General features: G+C 54.5%; 1 protein-coding gene across 2 annotated transcripts; it reads left to right on the top strand.

The window, feature by feature from the left end:
* Positions 1–24: 24 nt before the first annotated feature.
* On the top strand, positions 25–20481 carry NELFA (negative elongation factor complex member A). Of its 2 annotated transcripts, none has more exons than XM_080831231.1 (11): positions 25–365; positions 12524–12695; positions 14146–14211; positions 15312–15401; positions 16875–17005; positions 17103–17172; positions 17483–17571; positions 18325–18436; positions 19122–19399; positions 19508–19607; positions 19737–20481. In XM_080831231.1, exons 1-11 carry the CDS (start codon positions 156–158, stop codon positions 19919–19921), a joined length of 1503 nt encoding a protein of 500 aa, XP_080687357.1. In that variant the 5' UTR covers positions 25–155; the 3' UTR covers positions 19922–20481. The 2 variants fall into 2 exon arrangements, with proteins under 2 accessions (XP_080687357.1, XP_080687356.1); XM_080831230.1 differs by having other exon boundaries at positions 14050–14211.
* The last annotated feature ends 43 nt before the right edge of the window (positions 20482–20524 follow it).

The raw sequence follows: 20524 nt of genomic DNA, 5'->3' as shown, positions 1-20524 counted from the left end.
CGGCGCCGCCGCGGACCGCCTCGCCGAGGCCCCGCCCCCCGGAGACGTCACCGCGGACGCCCCGCGGGTGCCGCCATGTTGGGGGTCCTCGCCGCGGCCGCGTAGGTGTCTTCATAAGATGCCGGCTCGGCGGCGCCCGGCTTTCTCCCCCCAAGATGGCGTCCATGCGGGAGAGCGACACGGGCCTGTGGCTGCACAACAAGCTGGGGGCCACGGACGAGCTGTGGGCGCCGCCCAGCATCGCGTCCCTGCTCACCGCCGCGGTCATCGACAACATCCGCCTCTGCTTCCACGGCCTCTCCTCGGCCGTGAAGCTCAAGCTGCTGCTCGGGACGCTGCACCTCCCGCGTCGCACCGTGGACGAGGTGAGGCGAACGGCGGTGGGGGCGCGGGGCCGCCCCTTCCAGGGACCCGAGACCCGGGCCCTGCCCGCTTCTCTCTGACTTTCCCTGCTTACCCCTTCCAGCCCTCCCCCGGACCTTCACGGTCACCCGGAACCCCGCGACCCTCACGCCCCCCTGCCCACGGACCCTCATTCACGCCCCGAGACCCTTCCCCGACCCTAACGCCCCCACCGACCCTCACGCCCCCCTGCCCACGGACCCTCATTCCCGCCCCGAGACCCTCGTGCCCGACTCTCAAGCCCCCCTGCCCACGGACCCTCGTTCCCGCCCCGGGACCCTCGTGCCAGACCCTCACGCCCCCCTGGATCACGGACCCTCATTCCCGCCCTGAGACCCTCGTCCCCGGCCCTCATGCCCCCCTGACCCACGGACCCCCATTCCCGCCCCGGGACCCTGGTCCCCGACCCTCACGCCCCCTGCCCACGGACCCTCATTCGCGCCCCGAGACCCTCGACCCTCGACCCTCACGCCTCCCCCTCTCTCCCGCCCTGGTCAGGCCTGTCTCCCGACCGCCGGCCCCACAGGCCCCGACCTCCCGGCCCCGGGGGTGCTGGAGGGGAGGAGCTGGAGCCCACCGGCCGGGAGGGGAGGCTGGGAAGCCGCCGGAGGACGTGGGGTCCTGGGGCCGCCATTGGGGCCCCGCAACCGGGATCCAGGCCGCGGAGGGCGGCGGGCTCCGGATTCTGTCCCGGGCACCTCACGGAACAGCCGCTCGTTCAGGGCGCTTGTTCACGAATCTTAGGGTTCTTCCCGCGCACGGGTGCTCCACGTCGCTCAAGGGCGTGGGTGTGAGACTGGTCTTGTTTTTCCGAAACGGCACACTGTGTCGGTTTTCGCGCGAGGTAAACTAGGTTTCAAAATACCGAAGCCGGCGCCGGCTAACGTGGTGGCGCTGCGGTTGTCGGAAGGACGCGGCTGCGGTCTGTACCTTCGTGGCTGCGGGTGGAGCCGGCGCACAGGTGCGGGTCTGCGGAACTGGCTGGGCTGGCGGGGCGGTGCCTGCTGCGCGCGTGCCCGAGGTGCGCGTCCACGCCGCGGCTTCGGCTCCGGTTGCCGCCCGTCCTGTCCTAGCGACATGGTGGCTTGTGGACTCGCATTAGGGGGTCAATAAGCACGTACCTGTTTGGGGTTGCGGGGTCACGGCACTGTGCCTGGTGTTTTCCAAAGGGGCCCTCCCCCACACTTGCCCGCCTGCTGGGTGCCTAAAAGGTGTTTGGTGGGGTTCTCTTGTTTGTTCTTTCCCAGAGTAACTGCACCATTTTAAGATTTATTTTTATTTTTAAATTTTTTAAAAGATTTTTAATCTATTTATTTGACAGAGAAAGAGACAGCGAGAGAGGGAACACAAGCAGGGGGAGTGAGAGACGGAGAAGCAGGCCTCCCACCAAGCAGGGAGCTTGATGCGGGGCTCGATCCCTCCTGGGATCATGACCTGAGCCCAAGGCAGACGCTTAAGGACTGAGCCACTTTTTTAAAGATTTACTTACTTCTTACAGAACAAGCACGTGAGGAGGGGAAGGGGTAGAGGGAGAAGCAGACTCCCCGCTAAGCAGGAGGCCCCTCTTGGGGCTCCACCACAGGACCCTCAGATCAGGATCGGAGCAAAACCAAGAGCTGGTCGCACCTAGGTGCCCCTGCATTTTTTAAATTGAGAATTAATGAACATACAATGTTATGTTAGCTTCAGGCATGCAACATAAGGATAATGGGGTTTGCATGTATTGCCTATGATCAGTGCAGTAAGTCTACCATACATGCAGAAATTTTTTTCCCTTGGCATGAGAACTTTCAAGACTTACTGTCTTTTTTTTTTTTTTTTTTGAGATTTTATTTATTTATTTGACAGAGAGAGACACAGCAAGAGAGGGAGCACAAGCAGGGGGAGTGAGAGACGGAGAAGCAGGCTTCTGCAGAGCAGGGAACCTGATTCGAGGCTCAGTCCCAGGACCCTGGGATCATGACCTGAGCTGAAGGCAGACACTTAACGACTGAGCCACCCAGGTGCCCCAGACTTACTTTCTTAGCAACTTTCAAATATGCAGTACAGTATTATTAAGTAATTTCGCCACGTTGGGTGATTTTGATTTGTATTTGCTTCAATACTAACATGGTTGAGCACCCTTTCATGTATTTATTCACTGATTTTCTTTTTCTGTGAGTTACCTCTTCATGTCTTTTGTGGGGTTTCTTTCTGACAGCTGCTTTTTTTTTTTGGCTTTTTTAAAACATACACGCATATATCTGTATATATATAAACGTCAGTTGGCAGTCCTTTTTCAGTTATATATTTTATAGCGATTGTTAGTTTTAAGCCTCACGCAGGCTTTTTCACAGAACCTTTGGAGGTGCAGATGCTCTCAGCTGGGACCGGCTGCTGGCGGTCTTGCCTTCCTCTGTGATGGGACTGAGCTTGTCTTGTTGAGGCCTAACGGGAGGGCGTTTCTGCTGTCTTGTTGGAGCAGCTCTGTTCACCTTTCACATTCTTCAGGCTGCCTGGCCTTGATAATTGTGTAAAGCTGGGAGTCCAGTTTCCTTTTCCACATGGATGTCCAGTTAGTCCAGCCCCATTTATTGGAACTGCTGTCACTTCTGTGGGTTGGTGCCTGGGTTCTGCCGGGTTCCTTCAGGCTCTCATGTCACTGTGCGGATAACCCACTAAGTCCTGTTGCTACATACTGAAGTCTGGGCAGCTCACAGCAGCCCCTCCCCCACTTCATTCTTCAGGAGCGTCTTTGGCTGTTCTGAGTTTTTTCTACTTGTGTATATATTTAACTTTCACTTCTCCGGTTACACATACATCATGTTGGGATTTTGATTTAGACTGAGTTGAATTTATACTGCATTCTGGGGTGAAATCATCTTAATATTGTATCTGATAACTTGTGAATATGGGCATACCTCTCTATTTAGTTTTCCTTTAATATTTGTTATAAAGTTTTATGATTTTCTTTATAGAGGTCTTCCATCTTCTGTTAGATGCGTTATTAGATATTTCATATTTTTCATGCTGTTGTAAATGGTATCTGTTCAAATTTATTTTTTTAGATGAATCTGTGAATAGCTTCCTAATTGCAGTAATTTTTCTGTTGACTATTTTTCTGTGTACTTACTAATATCTTTCCCATTACTTTTTTTTCCAAGATTTTATTTATTTATTTGACACAGAGAGAGAGAGATCACAAGTAGGCAGAGAGGCAGGCAGAGAGAGGTGGGGGGAAGCAGGCTGCCCGCTGAGCAGAGAGCCCGATGCAAGGCTCAGTCCAGGACCCTGAGATCATGACCTGAGCAGAAGGCAGAGGCCTAACCTGCTGAGCCACCCAGGCGCCCCCTACTTTTTTAACTTTTTATTTTTTAAAATTTTTTAAAGATTTTATTTATTTGTTTGAGAGAGAGGCAGTGAGAGACAGCATGAGCGAGGAGAAGGTCAGAGGGAGATGCAGACTCCTCATGGAGCTGGGAGCCTGATGCGGGACTCGATCCCGGGACTCCAGGATCATGACCTGAGCTGAAGGCAGTCGCTTAACCAACTAACCCACGCAGGCGCCCCCGCCCCCTACTTTTTATTTCTTTTTCTTGCCTTATACTGCACTCACCAGGACCCCTCCAATACATTGTCTTTCTTCTTCTTTTTTTTTTTTTTTAAAGATTTTATTTATTTATTTGACAGAGATCACAAGTAGGCAGAGAGGCAGGCAGAGAAAGACAGCGGGGAGGAAGCAGGCTCCCTGCTAAGCAGAGAGCCCAATGTGGGGCTTGATCCCAGGACTCTGGGATCATGACCTGAGCCGAAGGCGGAGGCTTTAACCCACTGAGCCACCCAGGCACCCCCATTGTCTTTTTTCTGATTGCACAATGAGAACTTTGACTATTTTGATGATAAATATTATGTTTACTATTATTTTTGGTAGATAGATTTATCTGGTTAAGGAAATTCTCTTCTATTTCTAGATTTTTTTATACGTTATTTATTTTTTAATCTTTTTCTTTTTTTTAGATTTTTTTTTTAAAGATTTTATTTATTTATTTGACAGAGAGAGATCACAAGTAGACAGAGAGGCGGGGTGGGGGGGAAGCAGGCTCTGGGGGGAAGCAGGCTCCCCGCCAAGCAGAAAGCCCGATGCGGGACTCGATCCCAGGAGCCTGGGATCATGACCTGAGCCGAAGGCAGCGGCTTAACCCACTGAGCCACCCAGGTGCCCCTAGATTTTTTTTTTTTTTTTAAATCATTTGACACCGAGAGCACGAGCGGAGGGAGTGGCAGGGTAGAGGGAGAAGCAGACTCCCTGCAGAGAGGGGAGCCGGACTTGGGACTCCATCCCATGACCCGGGAATCATAACCTGAGCTGAAGGCAGACACTTCACCGACTGAGCCACCCAGGTGCCCACCTCCTAAATTTTTTTTAAGTTGTAATCATGAATGAGTTTTCTTAAGAGTTCTACTGAGATATAATTTCACTCATTTGAAATGTAAATTGAGTGTTTTTTAGTATGTTCAGAGTTGTATAACCATCATCTTAGTCAATTTTAGAACATTTTCATCAGCCCCAAAATAAGCCATTGGCAGTCTCCTCCTCCACCACTACCCCCACCTTCCCCAGCCTGAGGTGACCACTGATCTGCTTTCTGTGTCTGAGGATTTATCTATTTTGGACATTTCGTGTGAATGGAATCATACAATATGTGGTCCTTGTGACTGGCTTCTTTTACTTAGTGTGATACTTTTGGGGTTCACTGACGTTGTAGTCTGTTTCTACTTCTTTTTTATAACTGACTGATATTCCACTGCATTGATAGACCACATTTTATTCCTCAGGTATTTGTCAATTAATAGATATTTGGGATGTATACACTTTTTGACTCTTACGAATACTGCTGCTGTGAAAGTTCACAAGAAGTTTGTATAGACCTGTATTTCCAGTGTGGACACTGGGTTTCGGTTCTCAGGCATAGGCCTCAGGGAAGAACAGCTTGGCTTGTGTTATTACTGTCCTGAGGTCCTGCCAGCCTGTCTTCCACGGTGGCTTCAGCTTCTTCACAGCTGATACCAGCAGCGATGTTTGAGTGTTCCGGTTTCTCCCATCCTTCCCGTCCTTTGTTGTCCTGTCTTTTTTTTTTTTTTTAAGATTTTATTTATTTATTTGACAGAGAGATCACAAGTAGGCAGAGAGGCAGGCAGAGAGAGAGAGGAGGAAGCAGGCTCCCTGCTGAGCAGAGAGCCCGATGCGGGGCTCGATCCCAGGACCCCGAGATCATGACCTGAACCGAAGGCAGAGGCTTTAACGCACTGAGCCACCCAGGCGCCCCTTGTCCTGTCTTTTTGATGTAGCCATCCTTGTAGTATGAACATGAATGGGTTTTGAGTTTTAACAAATGGTTAAAATATCCCTTGATGCGTAATTCCCCATATTTATAGAATAGCATTAATTGTAAACCAACTTTGCATCCCTGAGGTATAAACCTAATTTAGTCATTTTATTTTAATACTTACTTGAGAGAGAGTGTGCCTGAGCACCACAGGGTGGAAGGGGCAGAGGGAGAGATAGTTTGAAGCCAACTCTGTGCTGAGTGTGGAGCCCAACATGGGACTTGATCCCAAGACCCCAAGATCATGACCTGAGCTGAAACTAAGAATCAGAGCCTCAATAAGCTGTGCCACCCAGGTGCCCCCAATTTAGCCATTTTATATTGTTGGATTATGTTGTCTTGATAGTTTGTGTAGGAATTTTGTATTTATGTTCATAGGTGAGATTTACCTCTAATTTTACTTTTTTTTTTTTTTTTTTAAGATTTCTTTATTTTAGAGAGAGAGAGAGCATGACCAGGAGGGGCTCTGTCCCCACAGTGAGCAGGAGCCCCTCGCAAGGTTGTAGCCTTGCCCCTGATGGCCTCAGATCGTCGGCCCAGGACACTGGGTCTCTCTGTAGTCTTGTACTTTCCTATGGCATGTTTTGGTGGGCTTTTTGAAATTACAGGCATCTTCCATCTGTTCAAGAAAATCTCAGTAGTTATCCCTTCACATATTGCCTTTACTTCCCTTAGTTTCTTTCCCTTATTCTCTGCTTCTCCAAGGAGGTGCATATGGGACTCCCCTCTGTCTGCTGACCCATATATCTCCCCTCCATAGCTTCTAGTGGTTTCCTTTCTTTGTTATGGTCTGCATAGTGTCTGACTTAGCATCCCATCCCTTCCTTCATCTGCCATTAAACTGTTTATTGACTCACTTTTCCTTCCTATAGAGTCTGTCAAATAAAGAAGTAAAATCTTGTGGCACTCTTACTCCCACATCCTGCTCCCACGTTCCCGCAGGCACAAACCGTTCTAGTCTCTTTATTTGTTTTAAAAGATTTCATTTATTTGAGAGAAAGCATGCATGTACAGGCAGGGGGTGGCAGAGACGGAGAGAGAAGCAGAGCGAGCGCACAGAGAAGAGAGAGGGAACGAACACAAGCAGGGGAAGTGGTAGGCAGAGGGGAAAGTAGACTCCCTGTTGAGCAAGGAGCCCCATGTGAGACTCGATCCCAGGACCCTGGGATCATGACGGGACCTAAAGGCAGCAGCTCTTAACTGACTAAGCCACCCAGGTATCCCAGCTCATAACTTTTTTTTTTTTTTTTAAAGATTTTACTTCTTTATTTGACAGAGATCACAAGTAGGCAGAGAAGCAGGCAGAGAGAGAGGGAGAAGCAGGCTCCCTGCCAAGCAGAGAGCCCGATGCAGGGCTAGATCCCAGGACCCCGAGACCACGACCTGAGCTGAAGGCAGAGGCTTAACCCACTGAGCCACCCAGGAGCCCCATAACTTTTTTTTTTTTTAAGCTTATTTAAGTAATCTCTATATCCAGCCTGGGGCTCGAACTCATGATCCCAAGATCAAGAGCCAAGAGCCACGTGCTCTGATGGAGCCAGCCGGGAGCCCCTGTAGTTCTTTGTTGAGTAGCCTGCCTCTCTGTGGACATGCTTTAGAAACAGGTCTCTCCTTGTGTGGACTGTCTTGCCCAGGGTGACACGCAGGAGAGGGTGGCTAGGTGCTAGGTGTAAGTATCACTTCCTTTTTTTTTTTTTTTTTAAGATTTATGTATTTGAAAGAGAGCAAGCACATGGAGAGGGAAAGAGAGACTCTCAAGGGGATTCCCTGCTGAGCACAGAACCTGCTGCGGGGCTGGATCTCACGACCCTGAGATCATCACCTGAGCTGAACACGAGTTGGACCAACGCTTAAACGACTGTGCACCCCCCCCCCCCGCCGCCGTGTGTTTCACTTCTAAAGAAAGCCGCTGACTGCTTTCCAGGGTGGTGGTCCCATGTCACCTTCCCTCCAGCTGCTGTCTTCTACATCTGACAGTGTCTGTCCTCTTAGGCACTCTTCTAGTTTGTGTTTCCATAGTCACTTGTGACACTGAGCGTCTTCTCTTGTCAGTCTCGCATCGCTAATCTTTGGTAAAGTACCTGTTCCCATCTTTCAGAGCATATTGTTTTTAATTGATGTAAATTATATTGTCTTATGTACTTCAGTCAGAGTTTTTTAAGATTCATCCATGTTGCTCTTCATCTCCTCCAGGGGTTGGCAAACTGGCCGTGACCTATTCGTAAGGTATGTGAGCTAAGAACACTTGCACGTTAGTAAAAGGATTGCTCAAAGTTGTGTCATTCTGGTTTTGGGGGGGTTTTTTGTTTTTGATTTTTTGACGTGGCCCACAAGCCCTGAAGTGGTCACTGTCAGGTCCTTCACAGAGAGCTGGGCAGACTCAGACCTGCTCTGCTGGGCCCCCATGCTTGGTGTCCCTGTGCACAGCCCCCTCCAGCTCGGGGTGACAGCTGCCTCCGGGCTGGGTATGACTAGCAGTGCCACAGCACAGAGCTCCTTCCCCGTGGGCCACTGCGAGGATTTCTGTGGAATCTGTGCCCAGGGGTGGACGTGTTGGGTCATAGGACATACTTGCTTCAGTGGTGAGATTGTCTTGTCCACACCCCCACCTGCAGTGCCTGATGGCACTTATACTCTCCTTCCCCCTCGGTTTTGTCCACTTTTCTGTTTCTGTGGATCAGATGGTTGAAAAGTGCTGCCTTGTGTTCATTTGAGGCAGCTGTCCCTGTGTTCACTGCCTTCTCAAATTTCTGCCTTGTCCATTGCCTGTTAATAGCAAATGCCTTTGGGTCATCTGGGTGGCCCAGTCAGTGAAGCATCTGCCTTTGGCTCAAGTCATGATCCCAGGGTCCTGGGATTGATCCCCACTTTGGGCTCTCTGCTCAGTTGGGAGCCTGTTTCCCCCTCTGCATACTGCCCCCCGGCTTGTGCGCTCTCTCTCTCTCTGTCAAATAAATAAATAAAATCTTAAAATAGTATCTGTCTCTGTTTCCATTGGGGTTGCCATCTTGTTGATTTGGAGGGACTCTGTATATTTGGGATGGTAAACACTGCTGGTTTTGAACAAACACTACAGATTACATCTGCCATTCTGTTACCTTTCTGTCAGCTTTTTCATTTGCCCTTCGCTGAACAGAAATCTTTCGTTTTAACACACAGTAATAAATTTTTGATTTATGGTTTGTGCTTTTGAAGTTTTAAGAAGTCATTAGATGTGCCTCTTTCATTTCTTTTCACTTTGTAGCCCTCCGATTCACTGATGGGTCCGTCATGCATCAGGAGTGCACCTTCAGACATGCTGTGAGATTGGAAGGCAGTTTTATTTTCCTCTGAGTCCGGGTTCTGTCCCCAGCCATGCACTTAGATGCAGGCCAACTCTCTCATAGATTGGGGGAGGGGTGTGTGCGCGCGTGCACGTGCGCAAACGTGCACACGCACGCATGAGGGCATGCGATGTTCCAGCAGCCCATGCCAGGTTGCCCTGTTGGCAAGAACTGGAAGCTCCCTACTTGATCAGGCATCTGTCTCCCCCCAGAAGCCCCGTGAAAGCCTACCATGAGAACGTGGCTGAAGGTAGGGTTCTTGTCGAAGATTTTAACCCTAAAGTGTCTTGGACTGCTGTTATAAAATATTGTCAGCCAGATGGTTTAAACAGCAGACATTTATTTTCTTAGAATTCGGATGCTGGAAAGTGCAAGGTCTAGGTGCTGGCTGATTCAGTGTCTCGTGGGTGTGTGCTCACAGGATCCCTCTTCTCCGTGGGCACCACCTCCACTGTGAAGGTCCTGCCCTCAGGACCTTTTCACCTCCCACTCCCACCATGGGGGGGTTAGGGTCTTAGCTTCTAGTTTGAGGGGGACACACATTCAGGTTGTAACTGTAGTCTTTCTGGTTTTAACCTCCCTGCCTTTTTTCTTTTTTCTTTCTTTTTTTAAACATTTTTATAAAATCTCATCCATTTGGGGGTACCTGGGTGGTTCAGTGGATTAAAGCCTCTGCCTTCAGCTCGGGTCGTGTCCCAGGGTCCTGGGATCGAGCCCTGCATCAGGCTTTCTGCTCAGCAGGTAGCCTGGTTCCCCCTCTCTCTCTGCCTGCTTCTCTGCCTACTTGTGATCTCTGTCTGTCAAATAAATAAATAAAATCTTTAAAAAGAAAATCTTGGGATGCCTGGGTGGCTCAGTTGGTTAGGTGACTGCCTTCAGCTCAGGTCATGATCCAGGAGTCCCAGGATCGAGTCCCGCATTGGGCTTCCTACTCAGCAGGAAGTCTGCTTCTCCCTCTGACCCTCCCACTTGTCACGCTCTCTCTCTCTCAAATAAATAAATAAAATCTTAAAAATTAAAAAAAAAAAATCTTGGGGCACCTGGGTGGCTCAGTGGGTTAAGCCTCTGCTTTCAGCTCAGGTCATGATCTCAGGGTCCTGAGATCGAGCCCCTCATTGGGCTCTCTGCTCGGCAGGGAGCCTGCTTCCCCCCACCTCTCTGCCTGCCTCTCTGCCTACTTGTGATCTCTCTGTCAAATAAATAAAAATCTTTTAAAAAAAATTTAAAAAACAATCTCATCCATTTGGTCTCCTGGTTGTTGTACTAGTTTGTTGGGGCTGCTGGAACAGAGTGTCACAAACTAGGTAGCCTAGGACAACCGAAACACTCTGTCACACGGCTCTGGGTGGCCTCTTCTAACCTGCTGTGGCTTCCACTGGTCTTTGGCAGCTGGTGGGGGCACCGCTCACCTTGTCTTTCTTCTGTGAGTGTCTGGTTCTGTGTCCAGATTTCCCTTCTTGGTAAGGACACCGGTCATGGTGGATGGGACCTATCCCAACAGCTTCATCATAATTTGACCACCTGGAAAGGCCCTGTTTCCGAACACAGTCCTGTTGTGAGGTTCTGGCTTATCTTTTTGGGGGAGTACAGTTCAGCTGAGAACACTAGGCTTTCATGAACACAGGTGGGTTCTCTGTTCATCTCGTGCTCACTTAGCACTTTGAGACCAGGTCTTCTTTTGCTTGTGTCTGTCCCTGAAGCCCCACCTCGCTTGGCTCTCCGGAGAGACCGAGGGTCTCTAGGAAGGGTAGGTTATTAGAGGGGTCAAATCTGCTCTGCATCTCATTTTGGGAGGCTTCCATATTGGGATGCATGTGGTGGCCTTGTTCTTTCCGCTGCCCCACGCAATCTGCCGTAGCTGCCTGGTCTCCAGGTTCATCTCCTTGAGGAAGCGCCAATCTGGCTTCCAGGCCCACGGGCCCAGCTGCGTGTCCAGAGGGCTCCAGTCTCCTGGCCCCTGGGCCAGCATTGATCGTCACCCATGTTTTTGATCCTGGTCTCCCAGATGTGTGAGGTGTGGACATCACCTTTGCGGCCTCTCCCCTCCTGGCGTTGTCGTCTGTGAGTCTGGGTGCTCACGACTTTGCTCACACAGTGTGTTTCCTGTTCTCAGTGCTTTGGGGCTGATTGCTGATGGGGGAGCCCGCCATCTTACTGAGCCACTGCAGACCCATTTAGATAGGAGTAATCATTTTATATATAACTTCAGTTGCCTGAGATGTTCTTATTCTTAATTTTTTGTAGTAAGGGACAGTCGATATTGTTTAAATTTTCATTTTGTGCCTTTTTGTTTTTGATGTAGAACAGAGCTTATAGCTCAGCTAAAGAAAAGAGAGAAGGTGGTGGATGGGGCCGTTATCTCTAACAAAAAGCCCCCCACTACAGATGTTAAAAAATAAATGTTTACAGTTTTTGCCATGAAAAGAACATCTTTCTGCATCTTTCAAGAGATGGCCTTTTAGAACCCCTTTGCTGGTGCCCAGTCCTGTGTGTGGCCGACAGGGGGCGCCCAGTGTCAGAATCGAACACCTAGGAGCTTTGACCTGGGTGAGGGGGCCAGGAGGCTTCTGCCCTGGTGGGTGGGACCCGAGGCGTGCTTGGGTGAGGGGACTCCATCAGGCCAGGAGTGCCACGTCTCAATGAGTCTCACATCTGGGGGATGAAAAGGAGCTCCATCAGGGCCTCCGCCCTGGCCATTTCCGGGGCCAGCACAAATGCAGGGGTGGGGGTCAGACAGCAGGAGCCCCACGTCGCCTTTTGCCCCTTCCTGGGCCCTCGCTCTGCTGAGTATGGCGAGGCTGCCTGCGTCCGTACTGCCCCATCGGGACTGGGGGCTGGTCTCCCCATCACCATGGTGCCCCACCAGCAGGTCTCCTAAGCGGGGGTGTTGGTGGCCTGGCAGAGGTTCTGAGTAACATGCGCTCAAGGGAGGCAGGAGCTTGTCTATGGACAGCATTCCGGTCTCCTGCTGTGCGGGCGGTCGAGGAGCCTGGATGCCACTGGGAGCCACCTCGGAGGCTGCGGGGAGAGGCGGCCGCCCCAGGGCCCGGTGCGTGGGCAGCAGTGCGGGCGGGCATTGTGCCCTGGCAGAGGCAGTGGCCGCCCGGGTCAGGGGGATGGCCGTGGGGTGGAGGGCACAGAGGAGGGGGAGCCTGCAGGCCCCCACAAGGATGGGACGGGCATGGAGGCCATTGCTGTAGAGCGTGGACACTGTTTTGTGCCCACAGAAGCTACAGTGGGGTGCGAGCAAGGTCCCTCTGTTTAAAAACAAAGGTGCATGCACACTGGCTTCTGCCCAGCTCCGCCCTGCAGTCCTGAGCAAGGCGCTGGCGCGTGTCAGTTGCAGGGGTGGGGGGGTCCCGGGAGGGGCGGGCAGGGGTGGCATCTCTTGGGGGGCCCCCCTCAGGACTACTGTCTCTCCTTTCTTGGCAGATGAGGGGTGCCCTGGCAGAGATTATCCAGCTGGCTACCCTGGACTCGGACCCCTGGGTTCTCATGGTAGCTGACATCCTGAAGTCCTTTCCCGACACAGGCTCGCTTAACCTTGACCTCGAAGAGCAGAATCCCAACGTTCAAGACATTTTAGGAGAACTTAGAGAAAAGGGTATGTGTGTGTGTGTTTTCTGCTGGGAGGAGGGAGACAGGTCTTCCTTTAAACCTCTTTGCTGAAGTAAATTCGGCGTCTGGAGTGTTGCATTGTGTGCTTGCCTGCCGTGTACATGGTCCACCCTGGATTCTGGCCCCCAGCTTCTTACCAGGACAGTGTCTTTGCGAAACAAGCTTGGGGCAGCCCACAGGCTGCTGCTCACCACGCTTGCTGTATCTGAGATCCGTGACTGCTTTCATGGTCACATGCGCTCTCTCCCTGCTCAGCTCCTTAAGGCCATGGGCTCTGCCCCTTCAGGTCACAACTCCAGAGCCTAGATCATTCCCTGGCACAGAGTAGATGCTCGGAAACATGTGTTGAAGATATTACCAGTTCACTTGTTCTCAACGGGAGCTGAAACCATTTAGGAAATACTGGCCAGCGGTCAGGACTGTAGCGGAAGCGGCAGGCTGGTCCTCCCCTGGTTCCTCTCCTTGAGAGAGCTGGATCTGGTGTGCCCTTAGAGATGGGACCTGTGCTACTACTGTAAGGCCAGTGGCCGGCCCGCCCCCTGCAGGTGGCCCCGACACCCCCTCTCCCCTCCAAAGTGACCGCTCTGTCAGTTTTGATCTCAATGGCCCACACACCCCATGCTGCAGGAGCACCGGGAAGCCAGCCCTTCAGGTCTCTGTCCCGGTGCGTAGCTTGCCCAGGGTGCAGGTGAGGTCCATGCCTACCTGGTGACTTCTCTGGGTGGGAAGGGCCTGCTCTGTCTTCAGCTCCTGGTAGGGGGTGCTCCTTGGCCCCTGGGGGGCCTGGTCCTACAGGGGGCACCATGAGGGGATGGGTGCGCAGGAAGAGTGGGGGCTGGGTTCAAGCTCCTTCCCCCAGGGTTTCTCCTGAGCTCTGACTGCTGGGTGAGCACCCAGAGCCAGTAGCTGCCTGGGTGCTGCTTCCGAGGGCCCGGCTTCAGCAGGGGCGGGGGAGGCCACTGGCTGGGACCACAGCACACTTTCCCTTCCTACTGCTAGGGGTGTGTCCTGGTACCTCCGATGCCCTAGGGACGCTCACAGCACCCTCCAGAAATGGTCGTGCTGCTGAGGGGTAGGTGGGCCGGGCTGGGCCGGGGCAGTTGGGCCATGTGTCTGACCCCTAGTTGCGCTGGCGGCCTTGACTGCTGGATGACGGGATGGGGTGGAGCCTCCGGGGAGTCCGCCCCCTTGTTTTCTGTTTTGAAAAGCAAGCGGAAGATCCAGGACCATAAACAGGAGACTGCATGTGGGTTCACATTTTCACGTGAGCCGTGTGCCAGCTGTGGTGTGTGGGAGGGGACATGGCTGCTAATGTGTCATGTTGGTTCTGGAATGAGCAGTGAACGAGTGTGAGGCGTCCGCCATGTTGCCCCTGGAGTGCCGGTACCTGAACAAAAGCGCCCTGACCACCCTCGCCGGGCCTCTCACGCCCCCAGTGAAACACTTCCAGTTGAAGAGGAAGCCGAAGAGCGCCACGCTGAGGGCAGAGCTGCTGCAGAAATGTGAGTTGCCCCCGCCCTCAGAGGGACCCACTGGCTCAGTTCACACGGTGTCCTCCTCAGGGCTTGCTTGCTAGAGCTCCTCCAGGCCCAATGACGCCCAAACCGTGCAAGACAGCTGCCCACGCAAAGTGTGGCGTTTGGGGTTTTTTCTGGAAATTTATTTATTGCTCTGCTAAACTGTGTTCTAAAGTCTGCTTTAGAAACTTGGGGGTTTTTGGGTTAAAGTGTCTGTAGTCTCTGTTACAAAAATGAAACCTACAAACTGCGCCACGTGGGCAGCGGGAAAGATGGCCTCATGAGGGCCTTTGGACAGGCTGGGCCTCCCTCGTTTCTGGAGTTGCAAGTGATACCCCTTTGGCTTAGAGATGTTTGGCCATTTTACTTAATGTTTCCTCAACTAGCAGCATATAAAATGTGTGTCGAAGATATTTACCAGAAAAAAGGCAAGAAAATGGATTCTTTCAGCCAAATTGCAAAACAGAGATTTCAGTTCACTTTTCTTCTGAGCGGTCAGGGACTTGGTATTAACCATGTACATAAATGCCCCAACTGCCAAGAACCTGGTGTCCTGGGTCCAGGGCTGCTCCGTGGCCTCACGGAGCCGGCAGGGCGTGACAGGGGTTCAGGCCCCGGTGCTCCCCCACGCCCTCCCCCCACCACTGGCCCTGGCCTCGCCTTTCACCTTCCCCTGCCCTGCCAAGCCATCTCAGGAAAGTCTTGTTTCCTTCCTCGTGTTCACGCATCTGTGAGGAGAAATGGCACACCTTGCCCGGTGACCACCAGTGAGGACGCCCCACCGTACCCGTGGGGCCTCCCTCCACCCGTTGGGGAGACAGAAGGCCCCTCCCAGGCCCTTGGGAGTGCAAGTCTTTCTGCCCCTGGCTCTACTTCCTCGACAGTAGGGTTTTCTCAGCAGAAAACAGGACATTGGAAGTGGGGCCGGGCTGCTTGGGGAACGCGGGAATGCTTGCTTAGGAAGAGAAAGCCCTATGTCTGTAGGAACTCTTCCAGATCTGACTTCTTTGGGAGGTAGAGTCACGGGGACATCGTGCCTCCACAGTCAAGGGCACGGGCCTGATCTAACGCAACCCTCCTTACAGCCACTGAGACGGCCCAGCAGCTGAAGAGGAGTGCAGGGGTGCCCTTCCACGCCAAAGGCCGGGGCCTGCTCCGGAAGATGGACACCACAAGTAAGGCGGCGCCGCACCCTGGGGCTCGCTGTTGCTTGTCAGAAGGGGCTTGACCTCAGAGACATGCTCTCTCCTTGTCGCAGTGGCACTTAAGTGTCGAGATCTGCATGGGCCCTGAGGGTGCCTTGAGGCGTGGTGGTGACAGGATGAGAGCGCTCAGGCTTGAGTTAAGGTTTCCTGTTTGCAGAAGGACCTGGAAGGTTACATGTGAACGTGCCAAGAGCAGCCAGACTAGAATTTGAGGGAAATGCTGGCTTCTGGCCTGCTCTAGCAAGCCCAGCACTGCTCTGTGTGGGGGCAGGGGGGGGTTGCTGCAGGTGGAGAGTGAAGTGCCCAGGGTAGCGGGTGTCCCCAAGGCGTGTTCTTAGGCTGCACCTCCCTCCTCTGGGGTAGAAACAGCCCTGCACGCAAGTGGAACAGATGTTGTGAGGAGAAAACCAGTTGCCCTGGGGCTTGGCCCCCAGAAGGCACTAGACAGAAAACCCAAAGGGCAAGAGGGCACAACAGCCATTTTCCCGCGTCCCGGGACCCAGGGCCGACTGGACAGCTGGGAAGCTGGGTCACCTGAGAACAAAATGGCTGTGCACACCTGTTGGAGCCCAAACAGACGCCTCGGGGGTGGGGTCCCCTTCTGTAGGCCCCACCCCAGCGAGGTATCCTGAGGCCAGTGGCATAGTCACCATGCCTTTGACACAGTATCCAGCTCAAGGTCCAGCATGCTTCTCTGGTCCTGCTCATGGTGCTGGGAGGGGGCCACGTGTCCCCTGGTCCTGTATCACGGTGTGAGATCTGAGCGTGGGTCTGGAGGCAGGAGTGGGGAAGCGCCAGATGCCTGGGGACGGGGACAGGCCCTGTTCGGGAGGCACCATCTCTGTGTGTCAGGCGACTTTGTTGTGATAGACTGGGGACCAGACTCGGCAGGGGCGGGGTGGGGGACGTGGGGGTCTAGCCGGCAACAGGTCTGATCACCGAGAGGTGCAGGAAGGAAGCAAGCTAGGCTGAGAGTCCCAACTGTCTGGGCTGTCGAAAGCCTCGGCGTGTTTGGGTGGACGGCTGGAGGTGTGACAGCTTTGTTTCTGTTGGTGGTTTTGGCATAAATGCCTAGATGTCATCACTTCCTGTGGCCTGGCTCTTTGACTTGACACCTGAGTGCTTGAGTACGCAGAGGGGAAGCCTTCACTCCCTAAGGCCCGGGGTCACAAGTGCCCTGTGGGGTCATCTCCACCCACCCTCAGAGACACAGCCAGTCCGTGGGAATTGGGGTCACACCTGCTGAGCATCTGACAGGCTCGCGGGGGGTGGGGAAGGCACCAGGCCGGCGAAGTGGGCAGCCAAGCGCCTCCCTCCTGTACAGTGTGCAGGTTCTTGTAGAAAAGGGTGGAAGTGGCAGGAGATGAGCCAGCCCCCAGAGTCCAGCCTGCGGGGCAGCCCCGGCTACCAGGCAGCCACTGACAGGTGCTGTCCTCTCCGTAGCCCCACTCAAAGGCATCCCGAAGCAGGCACCCTTCCGAAGCCCCACCACCCCCAGTGTCTTCAGTCCTGCTGGGAACCGGACCCCCATCCCGCCTTCAAGGACTCCTCTGCGGAAGGAGAGGGGCGTGAAGGTGGGTACTTCCCCACCAGCCTCCATGGCCTCCTCTCCAGAGCGGCCCGGCGTCCCTCCTGTGGCCGTTAAGGGCAGGCTTCTGTCTGTCTTGGCAGCTGCTCGACATCTCTGAGCTAGATATGGTGGGTGCTGGCCGGGAGGCGAAGAGGAGGAGGAAGACGCTGGGTATGGACACGGGGCTCCCTGCGGGGTCTGGGCGGATCGGGGCCACGCCTCCCGAACGGTCCCTCTTTAGTTTCTCCCGGAGGCCAGGGTTCCTTATGTCCTTGGCGGCTTGCGCGGCTCACCAAGGTTGTCCATAACCGGGGCGCCACGACGACACCTGGCACCCGTGCCGCAAATGGGCTTCCTACATTCTTTGCCTGGAGACTGGGTGTGAAATGCATGCTCGGCCTGCACCCCAGGGGCCCACTAGGCTGACACGCGGGGTGCTGTGCCGGCGGGGACACTGGCAAGGACTCTGCTTTGTTGGCAGATGCGGAGGTGGTGGAAAAGCCAGCCAAGGAGGAGACCATCGTGGAGAATGCCACCCCGGATTATGCAGCTGGCCTGGTGTCCACACAGGTGGGGCTGCAGCGCCCTCCCCAGCTGCCCGCCTGTCCCCCAGCTCCTCCCGCGGCCACCCTGTGTGCTCCCTTTTGTTCCGGTGGTTCCCCACGCCACCTGCCCCATGTGGAACGTGTGTGTGTGGGTGAGGGTACAGGAGAGGGCGCTGGCCAGAGGCCCTGACATGGGCATCACTTGAGGGCTGAGTGCATGCACACTGCGTGTGCTCTCTGGGGGGCTTCTTGGCGAGTCTCTTCACTGCTGTGCCTTGGTTTCCCCTCTGCCCGCTGGGGAGGGCAGTGCTGGCCTTGCAGGTGTGAGGGGTGGGCAGGCGCTGGCCGTCAGGCCTCTGTGTGGGGCGTGAGGCCTGCCTGCCATGGTGGAGATCAGTGGCCAAACACAGCCTGCCGCCTGGAGTCTTGTCCACACAGACTGTACACGTGCAGCTCGTGGGTTCAGGGCCACAGGCAGGGGCTGGAGAAAGGCCCCAAGGCCAGGGTGGCTTCTGGGTAATGGCTTAGTTTCTTCCTGTTGCGAGGCTGTTTTCTCATTTCCTACAACAAGGGAGTCTTCCCTCTATCGTTTGCTTTTCTGGTAAGAGGAGACCTCGAACGACCTCTCCTCAGCAGCAGCTGGTTTGAGAAGCTCCCTAAGCCGTAGGGGGGGCAGGCCAGGCTTGAGGAGAGTGGAACCCGCGGTCCTGCCACAGGGTTGGGGGTGGAGGTTTACAGTGGAGCCGGCCCAGGAACGACTGTAAACTCTGTGTTCCAGAAACTTGGGTCCTTGAACAGTGAGCCCGCGCTGCCCTCCACAAGCTACCTGCCTGCCACACCCAGCGCGGTCCCGGCCTCGTCCTACGTCCCCAGCTCCGAGACCCCAGCAGGTGAGCTCCCCACTGGGAGCGCCCCCCCCCCACTCGGATGGGACACAGCAGCAGCTGGCACAGGGCTTCCAGAACATCCAAGCTGTGTCCTCCTTAAGATGTTGCTGGTGCTGACCTGCCAGCACGAGTTTCCGGGAATGAACCCGAAGTTTACACCTCCTCTGCCCTTCTCGGGGCGCACAGGCTGTGGCCTCTGCACAGCGCAGCAGGAGTGTTCTGCTGAGGGTGGGGGCGGGGAGGCCTGGCTGACTGCCTCAGGGCCCAGGGGTCCCCTCCTGGTCCCAGGATTTCAGAAGGAAAGGTGGACCCAGGGTAATGGCCTCAACTCTGGAACTCCTGCTCTGCTGGGCCTGGCTTGGCCCGCCAGGAGTGTGGTCCCAGGAGCACAAGTAGCCAGAGAGGGCCACGGGGTCCAGCAGGCTCATGGGACCGGTGGTGGCGGCCTGCCTGTCTTCCCAGGGCCCACACATCTCCCCCCGCTGGTCTGGAATAAGCCAGAGACCTTTGGCTCCAAGGTGGGGGTCTCCGACTTCCACTGTGGGGACCTGGAGCCAAGGTCTCAGGGTGAGCAGGGTCAAGCATTTGGGGCCGGGAAGGTGGAAAAGAGTCTAACCCCCTTCCTGAGGTGAGGGGGGTCCCTGGCTCTGCGCTGCCGGCCCTCCAGCATACCTCACTCTGCTCGCAGCACCCTCCTCTCGGGAAGCGGGTCTGCAGGCCAGCCGGCCGCCTGAGGAGCCCAGCACTCCCAGCCCCGCGCTGCCGGCACAGTTCAAGCAGAGGGCCCCCATGTACAACAGCGGCCCGAGCCCCGCCGCCTCTGTGCCTTCAACGCCCACCTCCCCCCTGACGCCCACCACACCCCCAGCTGTCACCCCGGCCGCCCAGACACCTCCGGTGGCCATGGTGGCCCCGCAGACCCAGCCGCCTGCCCAGCAGCAGCCCAAGAAGAACCTGTCCCTCACGGTACGTGTGCTCTAGGTGCTGGGCAAGAGTCACTGGGAAGGTGGTGTGGATGCGGGTGGGGGTGCCGGGAGGGCCTGCGGACCCACAGCCTTCTCTCCCTGCTCGCAGAGGGAGCAGATGTTCGCCGCGCAGGAGATGTTCAAAACAGCCAACAAAGTCACGAGGCCTGAGAAGGCCCTCATCCTGGGCTTCATGGCTGGCTCCCGAGGTGGGTGGGCGCGGCTGGCCCCATGGGGTCAGGGAGGAGGGACGAGGGCACCTTGGTGGGAGGGTGGACTCCCTCCTCCCTCTCCCCCCGCCCCGTGCCCCCCCACCCAGCAGCCCCTGCCCTCCGCAGAGAACCCGTGCCAGGAGCAGGGCGACGTGATCCAGATCAAGCTGAGTGAGCACACAGAGGACCTGCCCAAGTCAGACGGCCAGGGGAGCACCACAATGCTGGTGGACACCGTGTTCGAGATGAACTACGCCACGGGCCAGTGGACGCGCTTCAAGAAGTACAAGCCCATGGCCAATGTGTCCTAGAGGCCCCCCTGCACACCCACCTTCACCGTGGGGCTCTGAGAGACGCCCGGCAACTGCTGCCGAGCCCCAGCCCATGGAAGCTTTTAGGTTCATTTCTCGGGGGTGTTGTGGACTTATTTTTTAAATTTTAATATGGGTTACCTTTTGTGTGATTTCAGATACTTTTTTGGATTCAATATTACATTTTTGAATGTTAAAGTTAACCAAAAAAGTTATAATTTCCTAATTTTAGCAACAGCTCTGCCTGTTAGACTTTTATCTTTTTATTTTTTCTTAAATTCCACGGACCATGAGGGAGGGCTCTTCTTTGCTAGCGTGATGCTCTCTCTGCCCCGCAAGGTTGAGGGGACCAAAGTGAGGCCCAGTGCAGTTGAGAACGGGGTGGGGACGGCCTGCCATGTGCCTGGAGCAGGGGACGCGGGGCCACACGCGCTACGTGCAGGTTTTGTATTTGTCTTTTGTACAGTTGTGAGCATTGAGACCAGTCTTCTGGTTCCTGTTTTCATTGTACAAACAATCTGAATAATTAAAGTATAGCTTTTCTAAAGAAAGCCCCGCAGCCATGTTTCAGGCCAGCTTGTCCTTCTTGCTCCAGGGCTGCAG

The sequence above is a fragment of the Martes martes genome (genome assembly GCF_963455335.1).
Source record: "Martes martes genome assembly, chromosome: 2".
NCBI lineage: Eukaryota > Metazoa > Chordata > Mammalia > Carnivora > Mustelidae > Martes > Martes martes.
This window is presented reverse-complemented; position numbering and strand designations above follow the sequence as displayed.